Raw genomic sequence first — 21,392 nt, 5'->3', positions numbered from 1 at the left:
GATCATTCGATGCAACGATGTCATCCGATGTGTAACAACTAAACATTTCGCGGCAAATTGTAATCTTAAATATTTCTCATTAAAAGCAGTTTCTTAAGGTACTTTAAATTATCTTAGTACTTTTCTTATAGCTTTTTTGCTAACGCAACTTTCATCTGGACAGGTCAGGTTTGATTTTAACACTTCGTCACATTCATTTTCATCAGAACTAGTCAGTTTCAGTTTATACTTATTTATGTATTCATCGTGCATGCATCTATTTTTTAACTTTACTTTTAAAACTTTTAAAAGAATAGTTGAAGTGTCTTGTTTCATGACGTCCTATTATGATTTGGATAGCAATTTTGTTTGATTCTCATTTGCCGAACACTGTGGGTTGCTTCCACAGAAGTTTTTGTAATTTTTTCTTCATGTTAACATTCTGATTTTTTTTTCAGTTAAAAATTACGTTATACGTTTGAATAAAAATTACATTACAATGTTTATTCAGGATTTTTTTAACCGGAAAATGTGAGTGCCTTTAAAAAAAAAATTGACGTCAGTTTTAGAGGAATTTACGATGAAAATTGAATTCTGTTCTGCCAACAGTCAGAATGCTTAATAATAAAATTGATATTCTTTATGCATCGGAAAAACCTGACTAAATGCGCTCTTATTCGTTTGCGAAACGGCTCACGGTAACTGCTTTAAGAAGACTCGAAGATTCAGTCCAATTTTGTCCAAGTCTGGTTGCATCGGAATTGTATGCTACTCATTTGTGCCAGTCCTTTCCTGAGCCGTACTTCGGATGTGTTGGGTTTTAATGTTGAGAGGTGCAGGGCAAGAGGTGTAGTGGGGACAGCATAACTTTTGATGATGGTGATATATCGGTGACAGACTTCAAGTCATCGAAGACAATGAAGAAGTCTTGCATGAACTACCCTATCTCTTTTATTAATCATGTTTGTATTCTTGGCCTCCATTCATTCCACTAGAACTTGAATTTCGTACTCTTGGACTGGTCAAAGATCACTGTTACTTTTTTATCGCTTTAAATGGTCGTGCAAAAGTGTTCTCTATAAACAAAGCTTTGTTTCATCGCGGTGGATCTAGTTGCCATATTTGATGACGTACTGAAATGCTAGATTATGGTTAGTAACTCTACTCCTCATCGATCTTTCTCTCCTTTCTGTGATGATTTCTACTGATAGTACAAAATACTGTATTCCAAGTGACAAGAATATTGTGAAGCATTAGAGCTTCAGTTGACTATACACCATTAATTACTTTATATTTTGTTTTTTGGGTTTGAAGTTTTATGCAAATATTAGGAATGGAGTAGTTACACGACATTATTATCTATTGTGTTGCATCAATTGTGCAGTCAATGGCTTACATATGGTGTTGTAGTGAATTTAAATGTTGCTAATTTCAGTTATGGATATTGTTACCCCTAAAAGCGACGGCGGTATGCAGATGTCACAATATCAATGTTCATTTTACTCGTTACGTCCTAAACAAGTTGATTTTGATGCTACTTGGAAAAGCATTGAAAATTCAATCAAGAGGATCATGAAATTACAACCACTGGAGCGGCGTATTTGGGACTACAATTTCTAGTTAATAATGATTTTTTCAAACCGCTTTTTTGAGATGAATTCATTCCTGTAGCTTACATTACGCTAATACTTATTCTAAATTAAGTCTTGCCAGTGAACCTATGTTTCCATGGACATATATTATGTAAAGCAAATCCATTATCTTCGATCGATTCTTCCTACATCAAGTGATTCTTAGGATACAAATTCCACAAATCATTTTACAGGAAATAATCTTCCATTCTATACAACATACGTAACATTGAAATAGAATTATTAGAGATGTTATTTGATCTTATTTTATTTTATCTATTATCCTTTGCAATTTTTAATGCCGATTACCATTTATGTAAGAAAATAATCGAAATATCACGCTTTGCTTTCATGTTAGTTCGATCGTTAATTCTTACTACACTATTAGGATATCAGGAGATATCAGATGACTAAAATGACTAAATTAAGTGAACTGGCATTTGTAGTATCTCAGCAATCATTTCAGTGATATCTATTCTTTATGTGTTGCGATTCCCGAGCCATTAAGTGAACGTCTGTATGGAAAAACAAAAGAATGTTTGGAATTACATGTTACTGAATTGTATCAGGTAACAAATAGAACTTGTATCAGATAACAAATATGAACTTCCATAACGTTGATTTCGTACGAAGTCGTTTGTATGTTGTCTGCTCAGTTCATTTAACTTCTCTGTACTTTCATTTTTTTTCTTTCTACATATGAATTTTTTTCTAGGAGATAAACTCAGCAAGTGATTCTGACCTTCTTAATACCTACTGCCAACTTTGGAATGTATATTATAAAGGAGCATTATGTGTTCACAATCTTTTTGGGTAAGTAACTGCTTAACTGATAAATGAAAAGCTGTCGAACGTTTATTGTTTTTGTGGACACATATTTTTGATTCTTGTTTTTATTCATTATGCATTTTCTCTTAATATAATGAGAGATGTTCAACTTGGAAATGCAAAAGTAAAACCTCTAAACGATTACATTTGTTAACATGTTTTAAAGGTACCTTAATAAGCAGTATATCAAAATTAAGCGCTGTACTGAAATTGAAGGTGGATACGGAGCTTATAGTCAATATCTTACACAAAAAGATGTCAAGGAGATTGGTTTGGTACATTTTTTATTCCTTTTTAGCCTTTTATCAAATTACATTTTTTCTTTTTCCTTTTTAGGCTATGATCAAAGTAGTTTTGCTCTTCTGCTAATTGACTTGATGCGTTGTGATGATCAAAATCATTCCTTCATCCTTGCTGATAATGTTTCTGACTTCGTATTCATTTTTTTTTTTCATGAGAATATTGTTAGTTTACCTAGATTATAGAGCTTTCAGCTTGTTCCAATTTGCTTGTTGCTTGTTTTCCGTAAACTAAGGATTAAAGCATTAATGGTTTATTGCTGCTTATTTGCGATTTATACTTCTTTTTTAATGTTTTGTACTTCTCTAATTTTTAGAGAAAATTGCTTTCTATAAGACATAAATTATGTGTTTCATACTTGCTTTATAGCTTGCAATGGAAATTTGGCGTAAAAAATTAATAGATCCGATGGAAAAGCGACTGGTTGGTCATGTATTAACTGCCATTGCTGCGGATCGTGAAGGAAGAAACAGCATTCCAGTAGACACTGTCCGAGGTGTTATCATGTCCTTTGTTCAAGTATGCAAGTTAAACTTCTTATGTTCTCGTTCCTGTATCTGTTTCTAACTGTATTGAAATACTGTTGATTAGTTCTAGATAACTTTTTCTAATTATCTAAAAAAAAAAATTAGCAAATGTGGAGCGTCATTATCGATGTTTCATTCATTTTCTAGGTATAAATAGTTGGATGAGATCCAGTCATTTGAGGAAAAGGTTGCCTTTCAATGATGTTAATAAGGCGAAAAGTGAGCATAGGCCATATCTAAAACGAGAGAAAAATTTTTTGACATGCTATTTGTGTTTTGCAGGTGGACGATGTGGAGGGCATGCGTGAAATATTAGATAAATCACTATCAAATTTACCGCAGAATTACGATACTTATCGGGAAATGTTTGAAAAAAAGTTCCTGCAAACAACAACTGAGTATTATACAGTGCTGTCCAACAAATTACTTAGTGAACTCAGTTGTTCTCAGTATATGGAATCCGTAAGTTATTTTTTAAAAGTTATTTTCAAATTATTACTATAATCCGACCTCCAGTTTTAAAATCACCAAGATGTAAAATTTAACTTGAGCGCATTATCGTTGTTCAGAAGGTAGTGATTCGGTGGAATAATAAACATACATTCTTGACGCTTCTAGAAAATCAGATTCTTGTGGACGGCTGGCTGATATAAAGTAAACAAATCTGTTAGTGTTACTGCATGATTACAATGAAATGATCACAACAGTTTGTAAAAAAAAAAAAATGAACCAGAAATTTGTTTCTTATTGCAGTGATGTTGAGTTTATATATTGTAATCCAAATAATCATCAGTAAGTGTATAATTTTAAGGTAATTACGCGAATAGAGGAAGAAAATGAGCGTTCAGTTCGTTTCCTGCACAAAAGTAGCCATGAGAAAGTTACCAAATTATGTCAGGATGTAATGGTGGATGCTCACAAAGAACGTCTGTATGCCGTTTGTCATGAATATATCGAAGGCGAATGCATGACTGGTATCTTTTCATTTATTTACTGGATAAGACTGGATTATTGCAGAAATCCTATAACTGGAAGCTTCTTGATATTTTTTGATTTCCAAATTGTCAGTTACAGTTCCTTATCGAATTGTTTTGTATACCTTAAAGATAAACTCGCGAAATACTTATCTGATTGGAAATATATTTGCTTTAGTACTTTTCTGGCTGTAGGAGTTTCCTGTTATTATATTCGTCTTTCAAAAGTTTTTCTTTCAAAAAAATAATTTTTAGCTTATTATATGTCGACTAGATTCTTTTGCAGATCTTCACAATATGTATCGTATTCTGAAACCTATAAACGGCGGGCTGTCGGTTGTAATACGTGAATTTCAAAATTTTGTCAAGAAAACTGGTCTTGAAATAGTGAAAGATATGCATGGTGACAACATTCCCCAGCAGTTTATAGAAAATGTATTGCAGGTAATTTTATTACATATATATTCTTATGTTTATATTCTTTCACCTATATTAGCAGTTGATTCAAATACTTAATGCAAAATGATTATGGACTTAAACTTGATACTTCATTTCATTCTATTAAGTATATGTAAGTTTACTGTATTAATTCTCTCCAAAAATTTCAACGTCAGGCATCAGCTTGATTTGGTGAAAATACACTAATTGAGGTGATAAATGAGAGCAAGTTCTTGAATTGAATGTGATATGTGAGTAGTAAAGATAAATGAACGCATGATGGTTATCAACACTTGACAATGCATGACCATAGAACAAAAAATTTCAAACGAGGTGGATATGCTGGCAGCATATTTGATAAAAAGGCTTTAAACGATCTATGGGTTTTTGCAGTGACAGGTCTATTTTGTTGATTTAATGTATCGTAATACCATATTTTTTTATTTGCTGTTACTTTACACAATCGCCGTCCAATCCATATGTCTCACATATATCGCCTATCAGCATAGTATATTATTCTTCTTGACCTTATTTACTTGTTGCTCTTCTGTTATATTAAATTTTTAATGATGTATTATTTGGAGCAGTAGAAATGCATTTATTTTTGTACATTATAATCTTGGCAATTATTTGTGAGACTTTGATATGGCCTTAGGAAAATATTTTAATTGTATTATATTTCGAGAAAACTACAGTATAACATTGCTTATTACTAATGAAAAGATGTAGAAATCTAAAGTTATTGTGATTCACAAATATTATGATTCTTTGTTTCTTTTTTAGACATGTGTCTTTAGATTTTGTATTTTTCTCATCTCTGCTCTCATCGTTATACTTAAATAACTTACAATTTTATTGTCGTTATCAATCCTTTTTGGAACCCCTTAGTGATGAGTATTTATCATAAAAGAACTATTCAGTTGTAATTAATAGCTTGGCTGAATTATGATGTCCGTATCTTATATACTGTTGGAATCGTATCCTCGGAAGTTTGCAGAACTCTGGGAGAAATATCAAGCAATAAGTGATTTTCTTGCACCAAAAATGTTTTGTTTTTAGTAGGTATATATTGTTCTTGATGTTGGACGTAATTTCCTAGCTTTTCAAACAAAATGAGGGAAGAGAAGTTCAGGACAAGCCTTACTTCTGTAGGATAAAACTAAACTTTGGTTTGGTTTTATTTCATTCCCTTCACTCATTCATCAAAGGTACAAACTGCATTAGCCACATGAAGTTTTTACGGAAATAATTCAAATTTCTCCTTTTTTATCATAGAAAAATGGTGGAAAAGTATCAAATTTGTTTCAATTAATTCTTGATTGTTATTTGTTTAAAACTGATTTCCACGGTTTAATAGACTTTCTACATCGGAGCTTTGGAACTGCTATGCTCTGGTCAGGGTGAGGACCAATTTGAATTTTTAAATTAAAAGCGAAAGAGAAAGAGATGGGTAATATGATCAAACTGGAAAAAGAAAATCAGGAAATCGAAGAAGTATAAAGCAGATAGCACCCAATCTTTGTTGTCGATTTCATATTTGCAATTATGTATATATTTATAGGTTTATAACAGATTCTCTTCAATGGTTACGAAAGTTTATTATGACGATGGCGATTTCGTTGGAGCTCTGGATAAGGTATTTCTTGGAAAATATTGTAGTTTGACTATTGAATTAAAATAAAATTTAAGTTCATGCAAATGGTTTTGCAATCAAATGTTGAAAATAAAAAGCGAAGCTAGAAATTACTAGAAATGATACTTCATGGTTATGGTTAGAAATCTCGCTGGAAGAAATAGAATGATAGCTCGTTTTTGTTTGCTGGTCTTCCTGTTCTTATTTTAGTGTACTCATTAAATCTGTCCCATATTTTTTTTAGTATCATTGTTAAATGATTCCAGGCACTTCAAGCTGTCGTAAATTACCGTGACGACCCACGTCAGGCACCAAAAGCATCAGAAAGGGTAAAACAAAGGAAATTTCTTTAGATGATATCAATATTTTGTGCAAAACTCTTGAACGCGAAAATATTTGCAAATTCAAAGTTTTAAAAGATTTTAAGAGAAATATGCAGTCTTCGTTGATGTTAGCAAATACACATAGTTTAACCAGTCGCAAGTAATTTATTTCGACGTTTAATGCATTACCAATAGCTTATTGTAGATGGCATTGTTCATTTTGCAAACTGAATTGAATAATCGGTGATTCTGGCATTTACAGTTGTATTTGGGTAGGAAATACGGAAATTTTTTAATAATTTATGTTTTTTTTAAGCTTGCTCGTTATACTGACACGCTTCTACGCAAATCTGGCAAAGGCTTGAGTGACGGTGAGTTGGATACAAAACTAACACAGGCAATTATTATTTTTCGGTATATTGAGGACAAAGACATTTTTCAAAAGGTCGATATTTTTCCATATTTTTATTTTCATAAGCGTAAATTATTTTAGAATGTATTAATGCTTTTAGAATCTTATTACAGTCGGTTTACAGACGAATTTTTTTTTTTACATTTTATTTTATTGTTTCGGTGCATGACCTAGTTATAGTTAACCTTCTTTTTTTTTTTTTTTTAATCGCGTTTCTTATTTGTATGTAGATTAATCCTTCAGTTGATGGCTACTGGGAAAATGAAACTTTTGCAAGTTGAATTTGATATCTGTGTTGAAACCACTGTGATACTATGGCATTTGTGATGTACTTAATGTTTTACAGTATTTGGCAGCATTTTTTTTCTTTTTGATTTTAGTTCTACTCGAAAATGTTAGCTAACCGTCTAATTACCAATGCTTCTCTTTCGAAGGACGCTGAAGAATCGATGATTAACAAACTGAAAGTAAGTTATTGGAGTATATTTTTTAGAAATTATCAAATTTATCAAAACATGAAATAACATTTGTAATATATGATGATGAATATTTCTAGCAAGCATGCGGATTTGAATTTACGAGTAAACTCTCGCGGATGTTTACAGATGTTGGATTGAGTCATGAGCTTACGGACAAATTTGTTAGTGTAAGTTGTTTTATTTTTTTTGAAATGCCAAATTAACATTTTGCAAATGCAGGTTGAAAAATATCGGACAGGTTGTGTTATGCAGAATTATATTTCTGGTGAAGGGTGAAATCCGATCAAGCGGTGGTTATGAGTATCCTGATGTTCTCAATGTTGCAGTTATCTTTCTTTTTTGCAGTTAGTGAATGATGATAAATATGGTGTTATTAGTTCATTTTAAAACTACGGCTTCAAATATAACGTTGTAATGAACAATGAGCACAAAAGACTTATTTATGAAGCCTGGAAGAAATGTATTCTCTATTTTAGAGGTATTTTCGCTCTTCTAAGGCGACAAAACGTGGTTCTTTTATCTTATTGTTAAGATAAAAGTCTGTATATTACACAGAAAAGTGCATTTAATTCAATTTTTCAGCATTGTGCCGTCAGCAATGTTACTCTGAATGTCCAGATGGCAGTATTGATTTTACAAGCGGGGGCATGGCCATTATCAGCACCCAATTCAACTCCAACTTCCGGTTGATTTAATTTCAAAAATTACATAATTTTTATGTATTTTCAGGTGTTGATTTATTTCAGGAAGATGTTTTTTGTTTCAGTAAGAGCGTAGGTGATTCCAAAAATTGTTTTGAGCACAGGAGCTTTCTTTATGCTAATATAAGAAAAGTGTATACATTTCCTCAAAGACTTTTTGTCTCTACTTAATATGAGTGTGGGTTCATTTAACAATGTGATTGCGTTTTTTTAAGGAGTGGATGGGAAAGATAGTACAACCGCTGTTCAGGTTACGGGTTTTATCGTCCCTCCAGTTCTTCTGCCATCTATTGAACATTTTGAAAGATATTATCAGGCATCGCATAATGGTCGAAAATTGACATGGCTCTTCAATCTTGCAAGTGGTTAGCTCGTGCAGGTGTTTGAAACACCTTAATTTTTTCCAGCTTAAATTATTCCAAATTTTGAACAAAAAAATATGAGTTGTCTGACAAGAAAGACGAATTTTATGACTTTTTGGAGAGATTCGCGCCGAAATTGTTTTTATTTTTTGTAAGTTGTTATTTTTAATTATTATTTGTTTGCAAGTGGTTAGCTCGTGCAGTGTATGAAGCACCTTAATTTTTCCAGTTCAAATAATTGCAAATTTTGGACAAAATATGAGATTATTTGTAAGAAACAAAAATAGCCAAGTAGATGTATATTTTGTAGCAAAAGTTATTTGCTTAATATTATGTGATACGTGGTTAAAACATAGTGAAATCATTAGTGTTTTTTAATACATACTATTTTTCATGTCATGCTTTTTGTTTTGACGGTATTTAGATTCCTTCCTGAATACATCTTTAAGCAGTTTCAAAGAAACGTATTTTAAAAGTCATTTCAATTCTACCAGTATTTTATTGACTAGCGAGAATTCTAAAATTTCTTAATTAGTAGTGCAGTAGTACATTTAATTAGTTCGACGAAAAAATCCAGTAAAGAAAATGTGGATAAAGGAAAGCCGTACAGATTTTTTATGTCATAAATTTTTGACCACAAGTCGTTTTAATTTTTAATATATATTTTGATATGTGCATTGGATATTGAAACATAGATTTTTGGATGTTTCATATTGCATTGGGATAATATGGAGATAAGAATTTTTAATTTTCAGTTGAGGTAAAATTGCACTATTTGGACAAAATGTATCAGGTGACGATGTCCGTCCACCAGCTAGCAATTTTGTTGTGTTTTGAGACGAGGGATTCGGTAACTTTAAGTTATATCGAGAAAGCAACTGGTTTATCAGATGAATTACTTAGCCGAAATGCTCGTGCACTGGTTGATTCTGGTATTCTAATTATGGTGAAAAAGGTGTTTTTTTTTTTTTTTTTTTTTCACGAGAAGTCTGACAAATCTTCATAGAAACTTTTCAACTTTATATTTGTCTGATTTTAAAGGTAAAATTTAACTCAGCATTTGAGTTGAAGTTGAGGAGTGGAATTGACCTTAGTTGAAGAATTACTGTGGTCAAGAAAAGTTTCTCGATCACAATATAGCCGAACTTGTAGTACACATGTTTGCCTGAAGGATATTTTTGAGTTTATCTTGAGTCTTGAATTGAAATGAAATGAAATAAAAATGCAAATTTCCGAGAGAAACAAGTTAATCGTTTTTTTTTTTTTCTTTTGCATATTTTTATAGGAAATGAATGAGGCTAATGAAGTCGCACTCAACTTGTTACTGACATCGAAACGTCTTCGGTTTAAAGTTTTGGTGCCACAATTACAGCGACATGTAAGTGAAGCCCTTTAAACTACAAATTATATATATTCTGTTTAGTTTGGTTTTCACTTAGCAGAAAATTTTTGATGTGCGTTATTTGCACTTCCTGTTGATTTTGCTCGCAAATTAAGCTGTGTACAGTGCATCAAATTTAATTTGAATGACTGGGTTTTGTTTTGTAATATTTTACAAAAAAAAAAAAAAAAAAACACAATTCTCCAGTTCTCAATGAAGTGCACTTAAGGAGCATGAAATATTTTAGTATTAGAGGGAGAAACAAAATGATGGAATGGATGAGATTTTCTAATGTATTTTTCGTAGTGAAACGTGTTAGGTTAAAAAAAGTTTCGTTAGAAGATATTAAAAAAGATTGGCTATGTTTAAGTTATTGATATTATTCCGATTGCTTTTCTAAGTTTGAAGCATAGAACTATCGAAAACCTCAATGTTTTCGTAGAGCCTAGGGATCTTTAGAGCTTTGAAATCAAACGAAGCAACTGCCGTATAAAAAAACTAAGTGCAAAAATTCAAATGAAATTATCTCTGAAAAAAATCTTTGGCGGTTGTCAGATTTTTTGCTGAATTAAAAGAATGTGAAGAATAAAATAGGTCTTGATTTTTTTTTTTTAACTGCATTTCTGTGTCTCTGCTTAAAGGCCAAGATCAAAATTTCTTGCAGTAAGTTTTTTTCCTCTACAGTTTAAATGGCAAACTGAGGAAACACCTCACAAGAAGCAAGGTTTGCTATCGCCAGAATAAGTATGGCATTTCATGAAAGAGTCACCACCTACGAACTGCTTGGTTATTTGGTCTGTCTAGTATGAACAGTAAGACCTTTATTATTCATCACTGAAAAATTTCTTATATTTTAAGGCAGAAAAGGAGGCAGAGCATGTAAATATCACTGCTCAACAGGATCGGAAATATTATATGGAATGTACTATTGTTCGCATAATGAAAACGCGAAAGGTGTTGAAACATGCCGCCTTAGTTAATGAGGTAAGTTCATGTTTTTGTGTTCGTTCGTTTTATTGTATTACTGTAAAAGAAAGTCCAGGGCTTAGCATAGCAAAGTTAAGTAAATGAATGTAAAGCTGGAATCGGTAATTGCATTAAAATTTTTTTCGGGAAAAACCCATAGCTTAATAATGTAACCATTTCAAACTATTTCGCTGCTCATTAAATTTATTTAATCAATAGGTAATTGAACAAACCAAATCTCGTTTTACACCGGATGTTAACTTCATCAAGAAGAATATCGAGTCGCTCATAGAAAAATTGTATATTCAGAGGACTGATCAGAATGATGAATATCAGTACTTGGCATAAAAGTCGTTAATGAGCCTCATGTACAAATTATGAATTGATCTTGAAATAAAGCGTTTTGTCAAGTGCCGACATGTCTACATTCGCATATTCACTGGCAATGCATGAGAAATTACTGGAAATTTTTCCACGCTGCTTAGCTGAACTACAGAGTAGAAGTTTCTCGTGCATATCAGGATGTGCAGACTTACAGTTATCATGATGTTAGTGATGCTATGAAGACGCTATACGCATGTTTCGTTTTCATATGAAGTGGGTTCACATTCTAGATCTAGATTCATCATTGAAGATTTGATCGTTCTTTTTATTAGTTAAAAAGAAAAAAAGTTTTAAGCCTTTATTTCAATCCTCTAGAGATCTTATATGACCACTTTACATGTAAATGAAATTAGGTAATACAATTCTAATCATAAGTCAGGGTATTTGATGGTACAATGATAAGTTGAAGAAACTGCCTAAGACTAATAGCTCTTCTAGTTCTTGTGAACAGCTCTAAAAAGGGATCATAGAGGAATCAACAACTTAAGGGGTCCTGTGATTATGAGTTCCGTCATTCAATTTCTGGAGATTGCAGCAGTGAACCTATATCAGGTGATTTTCATGGACAATTAACCATCTCTGTCTTTGCAATTCCTGAATTACATTTCAAAGAAAAGAAACAAAGAGAGAGAGAGAATGCAAGATGAGATAAAGCCAATTGGAATATATATTTCATACACATTGGACATATTTTAAAAACGTTGACTTTATATATATGCCAAAATTTCTGAGCATTTCACGGAACAGTATAATTAATAAGTACGAATAGCAAACTGGAGGGAGTGATTATGTGGAATCTGCTTCTAGCAGTAATATAAATTTAGTAAACCATATGATGTAAAAAGCCCTTAAATAGTTACTTAGAAACGATGAAAGGACACCTCTTACGATGGGCATGACCAAAGTGTTAAATTTCGAAGTGAGATATTCATTGCATTAAGCCACGAATGCATTTCATCTTTTCGATCCGCTGCCATTAGAATCCTGAAAAAAAAAGAATATGTGAGAAATATAAGTGAAGCAATTCGCCTACTTCCTCTTTTTAATCAACACTCGATTTTCACCCGAAAATGCTTGCTAGATCGATAAACATAAATTTTCACAGCAATGATCACCTTCGCTACTTCTGAAACAGTTGAATGCAGACTTTTTTTAATTGCAGGAATTTTATCTGCTCAAATGCCTGCTTAAAAACATCTTTCAGTCTTATTTATTCTGTTTAATCTTAATACTCAATACTCAAATTATATGCTTCATTGAGATTACAAAATCTAAATAATGGAATGAAGAAAGTTAACCTTATTCTGTCCGGCTTTTGCGCACAGTTGTTAGGTAACCAGACATCGATTTGCATTGAGTTCGGATATGGGCAACGTTCCACAGGAATGGGTTTAATTTTGCTGCATGCGCATGTTCTTAAGTCAATACTTACTACTGGTATCTATAATGAGCTCATTATCAGTGCCTTTATCATCTACTTTAAAAAGTTTTAAACCGAAATTACCAATAGCAATTAAAAAAGAAAAAACTAAAGATTCATTCTACAGTTTGTTAATGCGGATTCAGGAGAGTTCTTTTTTTGCAAAATGATCAGTGAACTGAGCGTTAAATTATAATACTTAAGATTAGAATCCTGACTTTCGTGCTTTCATCTTCGGGATATCGCCAAAATCGTAACTGCCCATCCCAAAGCACACACCAGAATCGAGCCCATGAAGCAATGTTTTCAACTGGCTGATACAAACTCTGCAGAAAAAAAAAATATTCCATTAATTTTAAAAATTGATTTTGCACAAAATTTTGTAACAAATAAATTATAATACTGTAAATTATAAAAACTACATAAAAATATAAATTATCATAGGGATGAGAATTACTGGAATTTACAAAAACAGAAATTAAGAAAAATGAACTATAAAAAAAGTTGGAACAAGTCAAATACAATGCGGACATGCGGAGAGAAGGGGAAATAACCAAGAAGAGGACAAAAAATATTTTTCAAAATTATTAAAAATCTTCGAGATGTTCAATCCTGATATCGCTTTGGCATACATATATCATTTATAAATAAAAGGGAAGAAATGCAACCTTCAGTTCACTTCCGCAAACTACGTTTATTCAATATCATATCCTAATCATAATTTGAAATTTTTGAACTCAAAAAATTAAGTTTAAGAAAAAAAAAAAACTAAGTCAAAAAACTACTCACCAAAAAACCTTTATAACCAACGGTGCCACAATCTTCCGCGTAACAACGAACTTTCATTTCGACGACTCCATCAAGTGGATAAAGAGTGTCAGAGAGATGGAATCTATTTTTATTCACACTGCATATATTAAGTAATAAATGTCCAACACGTTGGAATGATGGATCTATTACTGCTGATGGTCCACCGAGTGAGACTAGTCCTGGAACTGGAGGTATAGGTCACTGCATTAATAACACTGAAAAAAAAAAAAAAAAAAACATTTTAAAAAGTCAAATTTTATTATCAGTATATTGCACAAACATTCTCGACATATTAGACTAGAGACTAGACTTTTTTGGCTTTGCAAGCTACGATTAATCACCTGGTGAAAACATCGATTTCTGAGACTTCTTTAATGAATTGCCACTTTTAATGTGGTATTTAGTTTCATGACGAAGCAATTCTCGTCGCGTTCTCTAAAAAATTATAAAAATGGAATTTAAAATGTAAGAAAAAAAGTAAGCCATATTTGCTGTATTGTGTTACAACTCTAATAGCACTTGATGTGAGAACTAACTCAGTTTGAAGTGAAGGATACACTAGCAAATGAGCTCAGAACTCGTATGACGTCGAGATTCCTTTTTTTCTTTTTTTGATATAAAAAAGCTTTATGCTGATAATGAATATAAAATAATTAACCTAGAAGTAGACAAAGTAAATGTTACGTAGAAGAAAATACCCAATAAGGAGAGTTTCCGAAAAGCATAGCTTTTCTAAAACAACTCACGAGAGCAAAAATTTCCAATGTACAACTGAAATCATGAGGAAGTGATCGAAACTGGATATAATGCGGAAATTCAAGTCTTCCAGAACAAATGCCTTCATCGCTAGTAGTTAAAGTTGTATGATGGACTGTTTCTTCGTATCGTATCAGCACGATGAAATAAAATAACAGCTGATCTAAAAAACTTGCTGAAAACCTATGTTAATTTTTTCCAGAAACGAATTCATTAACTTATTTACCATTTTTAAGCAACACCATTAATTTAGCTTTTTTTGAGAAAGTGAGCTAAATAAGTTAAAACTTTATTTCATCGTATTTTGCTGTCAATGAGACTATTGTAGGATATTCGTTCTGACATACTTTAGCCATAATTTAATGCCATCTCCTTACCATCGTGGTAATTGATATGTCCATTGACAAAATCACGCATTAGCTTCACAGAAATATCCGAAAATGTTAAATTTCCTTTTGGTTCATCTGAAATAGAATGTTGGACGCCTCCGGTTGCATGTTTTTGAATTAACCGATCAAGCACAAAAATTAAAGCACGTCTCCGTTCCGTTGCTATCAGAAGTGCTCGCTGTGCATCAACCTGGAAAAGAACATGGCTTAATGCCGAGTGCGAATTAGATGCATAAATTATTTTATAAGATGTACTTCAACTAAAATGGAGATATATCTTGGAGATCAAGCCAATAAGCTAGGAAGTACTTTATAACGTTATACCTAATGATGCAAGACAAGTGTGATTTCGAGAGGCGGATATGAATAAGATTAAATAATTGCTTTCGACCGAACAGAATCACATAATATCAGAATGCCATCCTCTCTCGTGCTTATAGTGAAAAAAAGTATAACAACAAGCGCTAGTTGATTGTAAAAAAAAAAAAAAAAAAAAATGAAAATCGAGCCAACTAGCTTCGCAAACATTCCTCTAAACTGATACACAACTCAAATTATGCCTTGCATTTCCACAATACTTAGCAGAGATATATCTTTTGAGTTTCACTATAACCATTTCGAAAAAGCTTACTTAAATTTAATTAACCTTTTATGATGCTAATAATTAAAATATTCCAAAATTTTCATGAACCTCTTCACGACTTCCTCTAAATTCTTGTGTACTGTGGCAAAATGACAGCGCCCGTGACGCTTGGACAATCTGTTCTTGCTGCACACTGATTGCCTTTTCTAAACGTGCTCGCTCGACTTCGAAATTCGCTCGATCATTCATATTTGTTTTTGATATAGCACGACTGAGAACGGTAGTACTACTGAACGGCGATGGAGTAAATTGTCTAACAAAAAAAAAAAATCAAATACTTTTTTTTGATCTAAATTTTACCGACAACAAACTTATAATTCTCTAGGAGCACTCAGTTCTCACTTCAGTATGCTGGAACATCTAGAAAGGCAAAAACTAGCAACTAATAAATACATTAGAGAAATAATGATCAAAAAACAAAATGCCCAAGCGATATTTGTCATATAATTCAATGTGTACACTATCTAGTGTATAATATCGAAACTCCTGAAACTCGATTTTATTCCTTAAATAATATCTTGCTTCAGAATATCTGCAACTTTTATTTCATTCTGCTTGCATTTGCACTATGTCTTTTCAAAATATTTGCAACAATAAAACTGATTTAATTAGCAGATTACTTTCCAATTGTACAATGTCAGCATCATTGTTACCTATTACCTAAGTTCTTTCTTCCTTGCTAATTTCCAAGTGAACTCATCAAGCCTGGTTCTACAAAGAAGCAGAATAAACAAAAAACAAAATTACTTTTATTTGATACTTTATACAGAATTTTTTATTTTTGAGTAAAATAGCCAAAAACTATAACTTGAGTATCACGTAAAATATTCAGAAAGATGTGAAAAAGTTCTAAAATTACCCAAGCACTACTGTTTCACTCCCCGATCGGTTTTCTTTTTCTTTTCTTCGATAAAAAGAAACTGAATGTGCCAGAGGAACTAATGCTGAAACGACTAACTTCGTTACTGTACAGAGGACTTACAAAATTAGCAGAATCAGATACTCATTCTCTTTTTTGTTTATATAATTTATTTGTCCTTAACATAAAGTACACAAAAATTCTTGAAATACTAAAAAATACCCTCAACATTCTCACGACCAGTCGATACCGCAGTTGGAGACGATAAAGTACAAATTTCAGGTGTACTGAGAATGGCTGACATGAGAGAAGAATTTCTATCTGGTGTCTGCAAAGAGTTTAGCTTTTGCAAAAAAAAGATATTAGGTTTAAAGCTTAACAATAGGAAGAAATCAGTAAGACTTGCCACCAGATTCTGAATGCTATCATGAAGTTAAAAATTCGACCTCTCGAATCAGATATTTTTCCACTAAGCAAAAAGATCAGGGCCGATGTTTTTCTTTTATAATCTTTCATGATGTCTAGAAGATAAATTAGTTTTTTTTTTTTTTTTTTCTGTTTTAAACAATTACTCGATGGATGAACTGAAAAGCGTCATCAATGAGCTGATTAGGTTCATCGTTACTTTTGTCGGAAATTTTCACTTTGCTTAATTCTTTCTGAACAGCATCTTGTTCGTTTTTAATTGCGAAATCTTGAAGTATACTTTCGGTGGGCTGCTGAAACAAAAACTAGAGCGTATATTCATGCATCAATGACTCATTTTAGAAGTCCAGCAACTAGGCTTATCACCATTTCCCACTAATACAAGTGGCAACGATGAGAAAGATGAATAAAACAGTTTCGAAAATTTTCTTTTTTTAAGTGTTCAAAGCAACTTGCTGGCTGCTTCATTTGTTATTATTATTATTATTTTCCTTTGGTAACCTAATTAAAATCACATAACCGAGATAAAACAATATAGTTAATTACTAACAATGGATGAAATAGAGCAGGCTGTCAATATTGGTCGAAAATCAGAAATTTGAACTGAATCTGAAATACAAAGTAAACTAGATACCCAATCTTCATGTTTTGTACTTCAGCATATTTTCTCATCATTTGAATTAGATGTTTGATAAAAAGATTTAGAAGAAAAAAATTCACTTTTTGTTTCACAGTATGACTGTGGTCTCATCTTTCTTTGTTTAAATGATTTTGCCATCCGCATTGCAGCCTGTAAAAGCTCATCTTCTTTTTGATCTGGATGTAAAGGAGTACCAGTAGTAGAAGACACCTGAAAGAACTAAACTGCAACAACGAACAGATGATAATTACATTAAAAAAAATACATGTCTTTGAAACAATGCAAATTTGTAGCTAACAGCATGACATCAGCAAAACTCATTCAAACTGTTTGCTTCACAACTGCGTTTAGAAGGAAAAAAATTCTCAAATATGATTATGCTTGAAACGATATTACAGGTAGATGAGGTCGTCAAAAAGTTAAAATAATAAAATGTACGGTTCTAGCACCTACTTCCCATCTATCAAGTAAACTTTTCACGTCTGCTGAACGAGTGTCAATTTCAGCATAATCAGATTCTGTTCTCTGAAAAATGATAAATATAAAATGGTATAATAGAAAAGCAGATAAAATAACAATCAATCGAAAACGGGAACTGGCCGATTGAGAATGGTGATGTTCGAACTTCGAAAGCATGACACTGACTTTGGAACCAGCTTTTGTTTTCAACCTTTCCTCATGGATTTTTTCATCAAATCTATAAAAAAATTCATTTGTTAAAGAGTGAAGTAAACTTGGGTCATTACCGACATATTCGCCTTATTACTGAAAAAAGAACTAAAGATTCGATCAAGTAATTTCAGATTCACTAAAAAAGAAAGAGTAATGCGAATTACTTTTTCTACACGATATAAAAGCAGTTATAAAATTCGATTTTTGTCAGCAACTGAGTTTTAAACAACCCTCTCCACTTTTTTTGTTGAAGGAGTTTCTCTTGAAGTCTTACTGTTTCGCCATTTGTTTTGTGTGGGTCAGTTTATCACCATCAACTGAAACTGTCGCAGTAGCATTATTTACAGCTGCCGTGATTTCATCAATAATGTCATTGCGACTACTTACGAAAGCTCCTGTAAATGCTAAGCGTACGAATATTTTTTGTATTTAAAATGAGCATGATAGATTCCTTCTAATATGTTTGCAGTGCATAGACCGATGATTTTTCATGAAATTTTTATTTTTTTTCTTCTATTTTCTGATTATTTCACTACTAGATAGTAAAAAATTCCCAATGCTGTCATTTCTGAAATGCTTAAAAATAATGCTTAAAAATAAACAACGAAATCACCTTTACTTAACTTCGACTCGCTGAGATTTCGTTTGTTACAATTGTTACCAACCTGCAAAAGCAATAACCCTTTTTCTTAAAACAAATTATGACAAATGTGTTCGCATTAAAATCAAGAATAAAAGGTAAACTGAAAATTTGAACAGCTCTTCACTGAGGAAAAATATAGTTAAAAATAAAATCGAAAACTTACATCGCTTGGAGATTTCAGTGGTTCTTCTATTTTGCGCTATAATGCAAAAGTTAACATTAAAGATTTTTTCTTTGATAGTTTTTTTTTGAAATCTATTTGAATATTATTATTCTTAAATAATTTTCTAAAGCAAGGAAAATCTAGACTTACTCTAAAAAATTTGTGAATTCCGTACTCTTCACTCTCGGAACAATTGTTAGCATTGAATTCTGACAGCTTTTTATTGTCAGTCACATCATTTTTCGACTGTGTTCCAGCAGGATATTTTTCAGTTAAAGAATCCTAAGAAAGTAACGAAATTGAAAAGTTCAGGTTGATAAAATAGTAGGATCATATTCTTCCTCTTCATTCCTTTATTTAATATTTAAAAAACTTTAAAATCCTTGAGGATGCTGCAAGGATAAATAGAAAAACATGAAAATATAGAGCTTGGAAATTTGACAGCATCTTCCGCAACTAAATTTGACCGCACCTTGCTCTAACTGCGAGTGAATTTACGTTCATGAATAATCTAATTTGTGGATTTCCAAACCTATCAGTTTTACCAGCCAGTGTATTCTCATTTAAAATGGCAATAAAACTGAGCAATCAAATAAAACTCAAGCAAAATGATGAACAATTTTTGAGTAAAGAATCAACCTCGGTGAATTCACGTGCAGGTACCACAAATCGCAAATGTTTTTCGCTTACATTACGCAGTAAGTTGTTCGATTTTGGTGATTCTGATAGTCTGTAAACAACTGTTGTTGCAATCATTTCCTCCTGATCATTCGTTTTGTCAAACGATTCATCGGCATATGCTATTTTTTCATCATTGAGATTGCACACTGGTTTTTCTTCATTAATCCGAGGCAAAGAACTGGTTGAAAGCTTGGTGACTGAAGCTGGTGGATAATAGCTGAGGGTAGGTGTAAATAGTACTGCTGGGGACATCTGAAAGTTTTGGATTTCATAAAAAGATAAAAATTTATTCTCAAAACCTATGACCATCATTGATGGTCATATAATTCATATATATATATATAAGTCCCCACATACCTATTCTCCGTCAATTTCGGATTTTTCCACAAGCAGATCTACAGCAGATCTAAACAGGTTTTTGAAATTTAGCCAAAGTACAAAAAAATTAGAATGTTAAAAAGTTAGATTACATCGCCACTACTCAGACGTGGTGATGGTCCTTTCAGGAATGATTTTTTGGAGCGTATAGGTTTTATATCGCATTCGAAATTTTCGACATTAGCAGCAAGAGCAGCAAATCGAGCGCGCAGTTTTTCATTACATGATTTATCTGCGGTATCGTCATCGTGCAGTGAATCAGAACATTGCTGAAATTGTGATAAACTTAAGTAAAATTGAACCAACACTAGAAAGAAAGGTATGAATTGTCAGAGGTTTTATATATCATCTTAATTTAAGCTTGAACTTCTTTGGCCTTTTTACTTCCATGCCAAAACTCCATTACTTCTAAGATTCCCAAACTATATTATAACAAACATTTCGGGAATTATCCAGTGAAACTCTTTTCATTAGTTCTAATTCTTGAGTTGGATAAATTGGGTGAATGCTCTGCTCCTTATTCCTGTTCAGAAGTGGACGCGATATTATCAATTCCGAGCTAGTCTGTGGCAACGTTGATTCTGAAAACTGTTCCTCAAGCACTGTAAAGTTTTATGGAAACTACTGAAATAAAAATGGAATCCAGCAAACTGCGAGTGCCAACTCGGTGTTGAAAGAATGACTACAAAGTAATATTTTTAAATTTGAACAAAATCTTATCGAACGGGATATATCAAACCTAATTTGCAATTTAATAATGCGTTTTCCTTTTCAATGAGTAATTCTCGCTCTTTTGTACGTTGCAAAATTCTCTGAAATATGCATAAATAAAAAATTTTATATTTTCAAATGTTGGAAGTTCTAATAAATGAATATTTCTCAACACTATGAAAAGAGGTCCATCCTCTTTTCATAATAGAACAATAAATTTAAGAATAAAATAAAATAATAAAATTTTCTGCTTTCGTAATATTTTAGGATATTCATGTGAGTCTATTTTAGCATATCCATGTGACACATAATTTTCATGTGAGTTCATTCATTTCAGCAAAAGATCTGGTTATAAACATTTAAACCAATTATTTTGGGGAAATAAGTGGTAGGGATTGTACAGACCACTCAAATAATCCTACAGTTTTATCAAGAAAAAGTTACCTCTAAATCTACGTCTTCTGCTTCCATACTTTATTGGTGATCGATGAATATTAATGATCGATTAGCTGCAGACTTTAATGAAGAGGGTTTTATGATAACAGAATCTGATAAAAAGAGTTGCTATCAGATGGAATTTTTGTCATTTAATAACAAACAATGATTTATTCACAAGCCGATATAGTCTTAACTTCTATAAGATTATAAACGCGCGAATCTGATGACGTTCGGAAAATGAAAATTTGGTAAATCTAATATTTCAACAAAATTGTGAAAACCTAATGCTCGTATCCTAAATGCCGGATAAATAAATGTGTAGCAAATTCCTGTTACAGAATAACAGTAGAATTTTTGATAAAACATCAGCAAAATTTTCTTCGATGAAGTTCTGTTGCACTTTATTAAGGGCATGCATAATTTTATGCACAATGACATTATATCA

The 21,392-nt window shown here is 32.1% G+C and overlaps 2 protein-coding genes across 2 annotated transcripts; one reads left to right on the top strand and one right to left on the bottom strand.

Annotated features, from left to right (window-relative positions):
• Window positions 1-1,117: 1,117 nt before the first annotated feature.
• Bma-cul-2 (Uncharacterized protein) lies at window positions 1,118-11,282 on the top strand (the record flags this gene model as incomplete). Its single annotated transcript, XM_001900501.2, has 20 exons — window positions 1,118-1,130; window positions 1,415-1,598; window positions 2,077-2,179; window positions 2,326-2,423; window positions 2,605-2,713; window positions 3,108-3,257; window positions 3,548-3,727; window positions 4,077-4,239; window positions 4,526-4,683; window positions 6,239-6,313; window positions 6,577-6,639; window positions 6,950-7,078; window positions 7,426-7,512; window positions 7,602-7,691; window positions 8,107-8,209; window positions 8,441-8,590; window positions 9,343-9,542; window positions 9,873-9,965; window positions 10,827-10,952; window positions 11,154-11,282. 20 exons carry the CDS (start codon window positions 1,118-1,120, stop codon window positions 11,280-11,282), a joined length of 2,403 nt encoding a protein of 800 aa, XP_001900536.2.
• Window positions 11,283-12,202: 920 nt separating this feature from the next.
• On the bottom strand, window positions 12,203-20,980 carry Bma-ani-1 (Uncharacterized protein; the record flags this gene model as incomplete). Its single annotated transcript, XM_043077143.1, has 24 exons — window positions 12,203-12,302; window positions 12,617-12,759; window positions 12,957-13,064; window positions 13,528-13,727; window positions 13,890-13,983; window positions 14,295-14,467; window positions 14,682-14,883; window positions 15,385-15,589; window positions 16,196-16,280; window positions 16,418-16,523; window positions 16,768-16,914; window positions 17,172-17,230; window positions 17,342-17,471; window positions 17,715-17,786; window positions 17,838-17,958; window positions 18,208-18,328; window positions 18,547-18,598; window positions 18,740-18,775; window positions 18,890-19,021; window positions 19,379-19,672; window positions 19,891-20,067; window positions 20,237-20,379; window positions 20,538-20,610; window positions 20,954-20,980. 24 exons carry the CDS (start codon window positions 20,978-20,980, stop codon window positions 12,203-12,205), a joined length of 3,000 nt encoding a protein of 999 aa, XP_042933077.1.
• Between the last annotated feature and the right edge of the window lie 412 nt (window positions 20,981-21,392).

The sequence above is a fragment of the Brugia malayi genome, assembly GCF_000002995.4.
Source record: "Brugia malayi strain FR3 genome assembly, contig: Bm_v4_Chr1_scaffold_001, whole genome shotgun sequence".
Lineage (NCBI taxonomy): Eukaryota > Metazoa > Nematoda > Chromadorea > Rhabditida > Onchocercidae > Brugia > Brugia malayi.
Note: the sequence above shows the minus strand (reverse complement) of the source record. Positions and strands in the feature narration are given on the sequence as shown.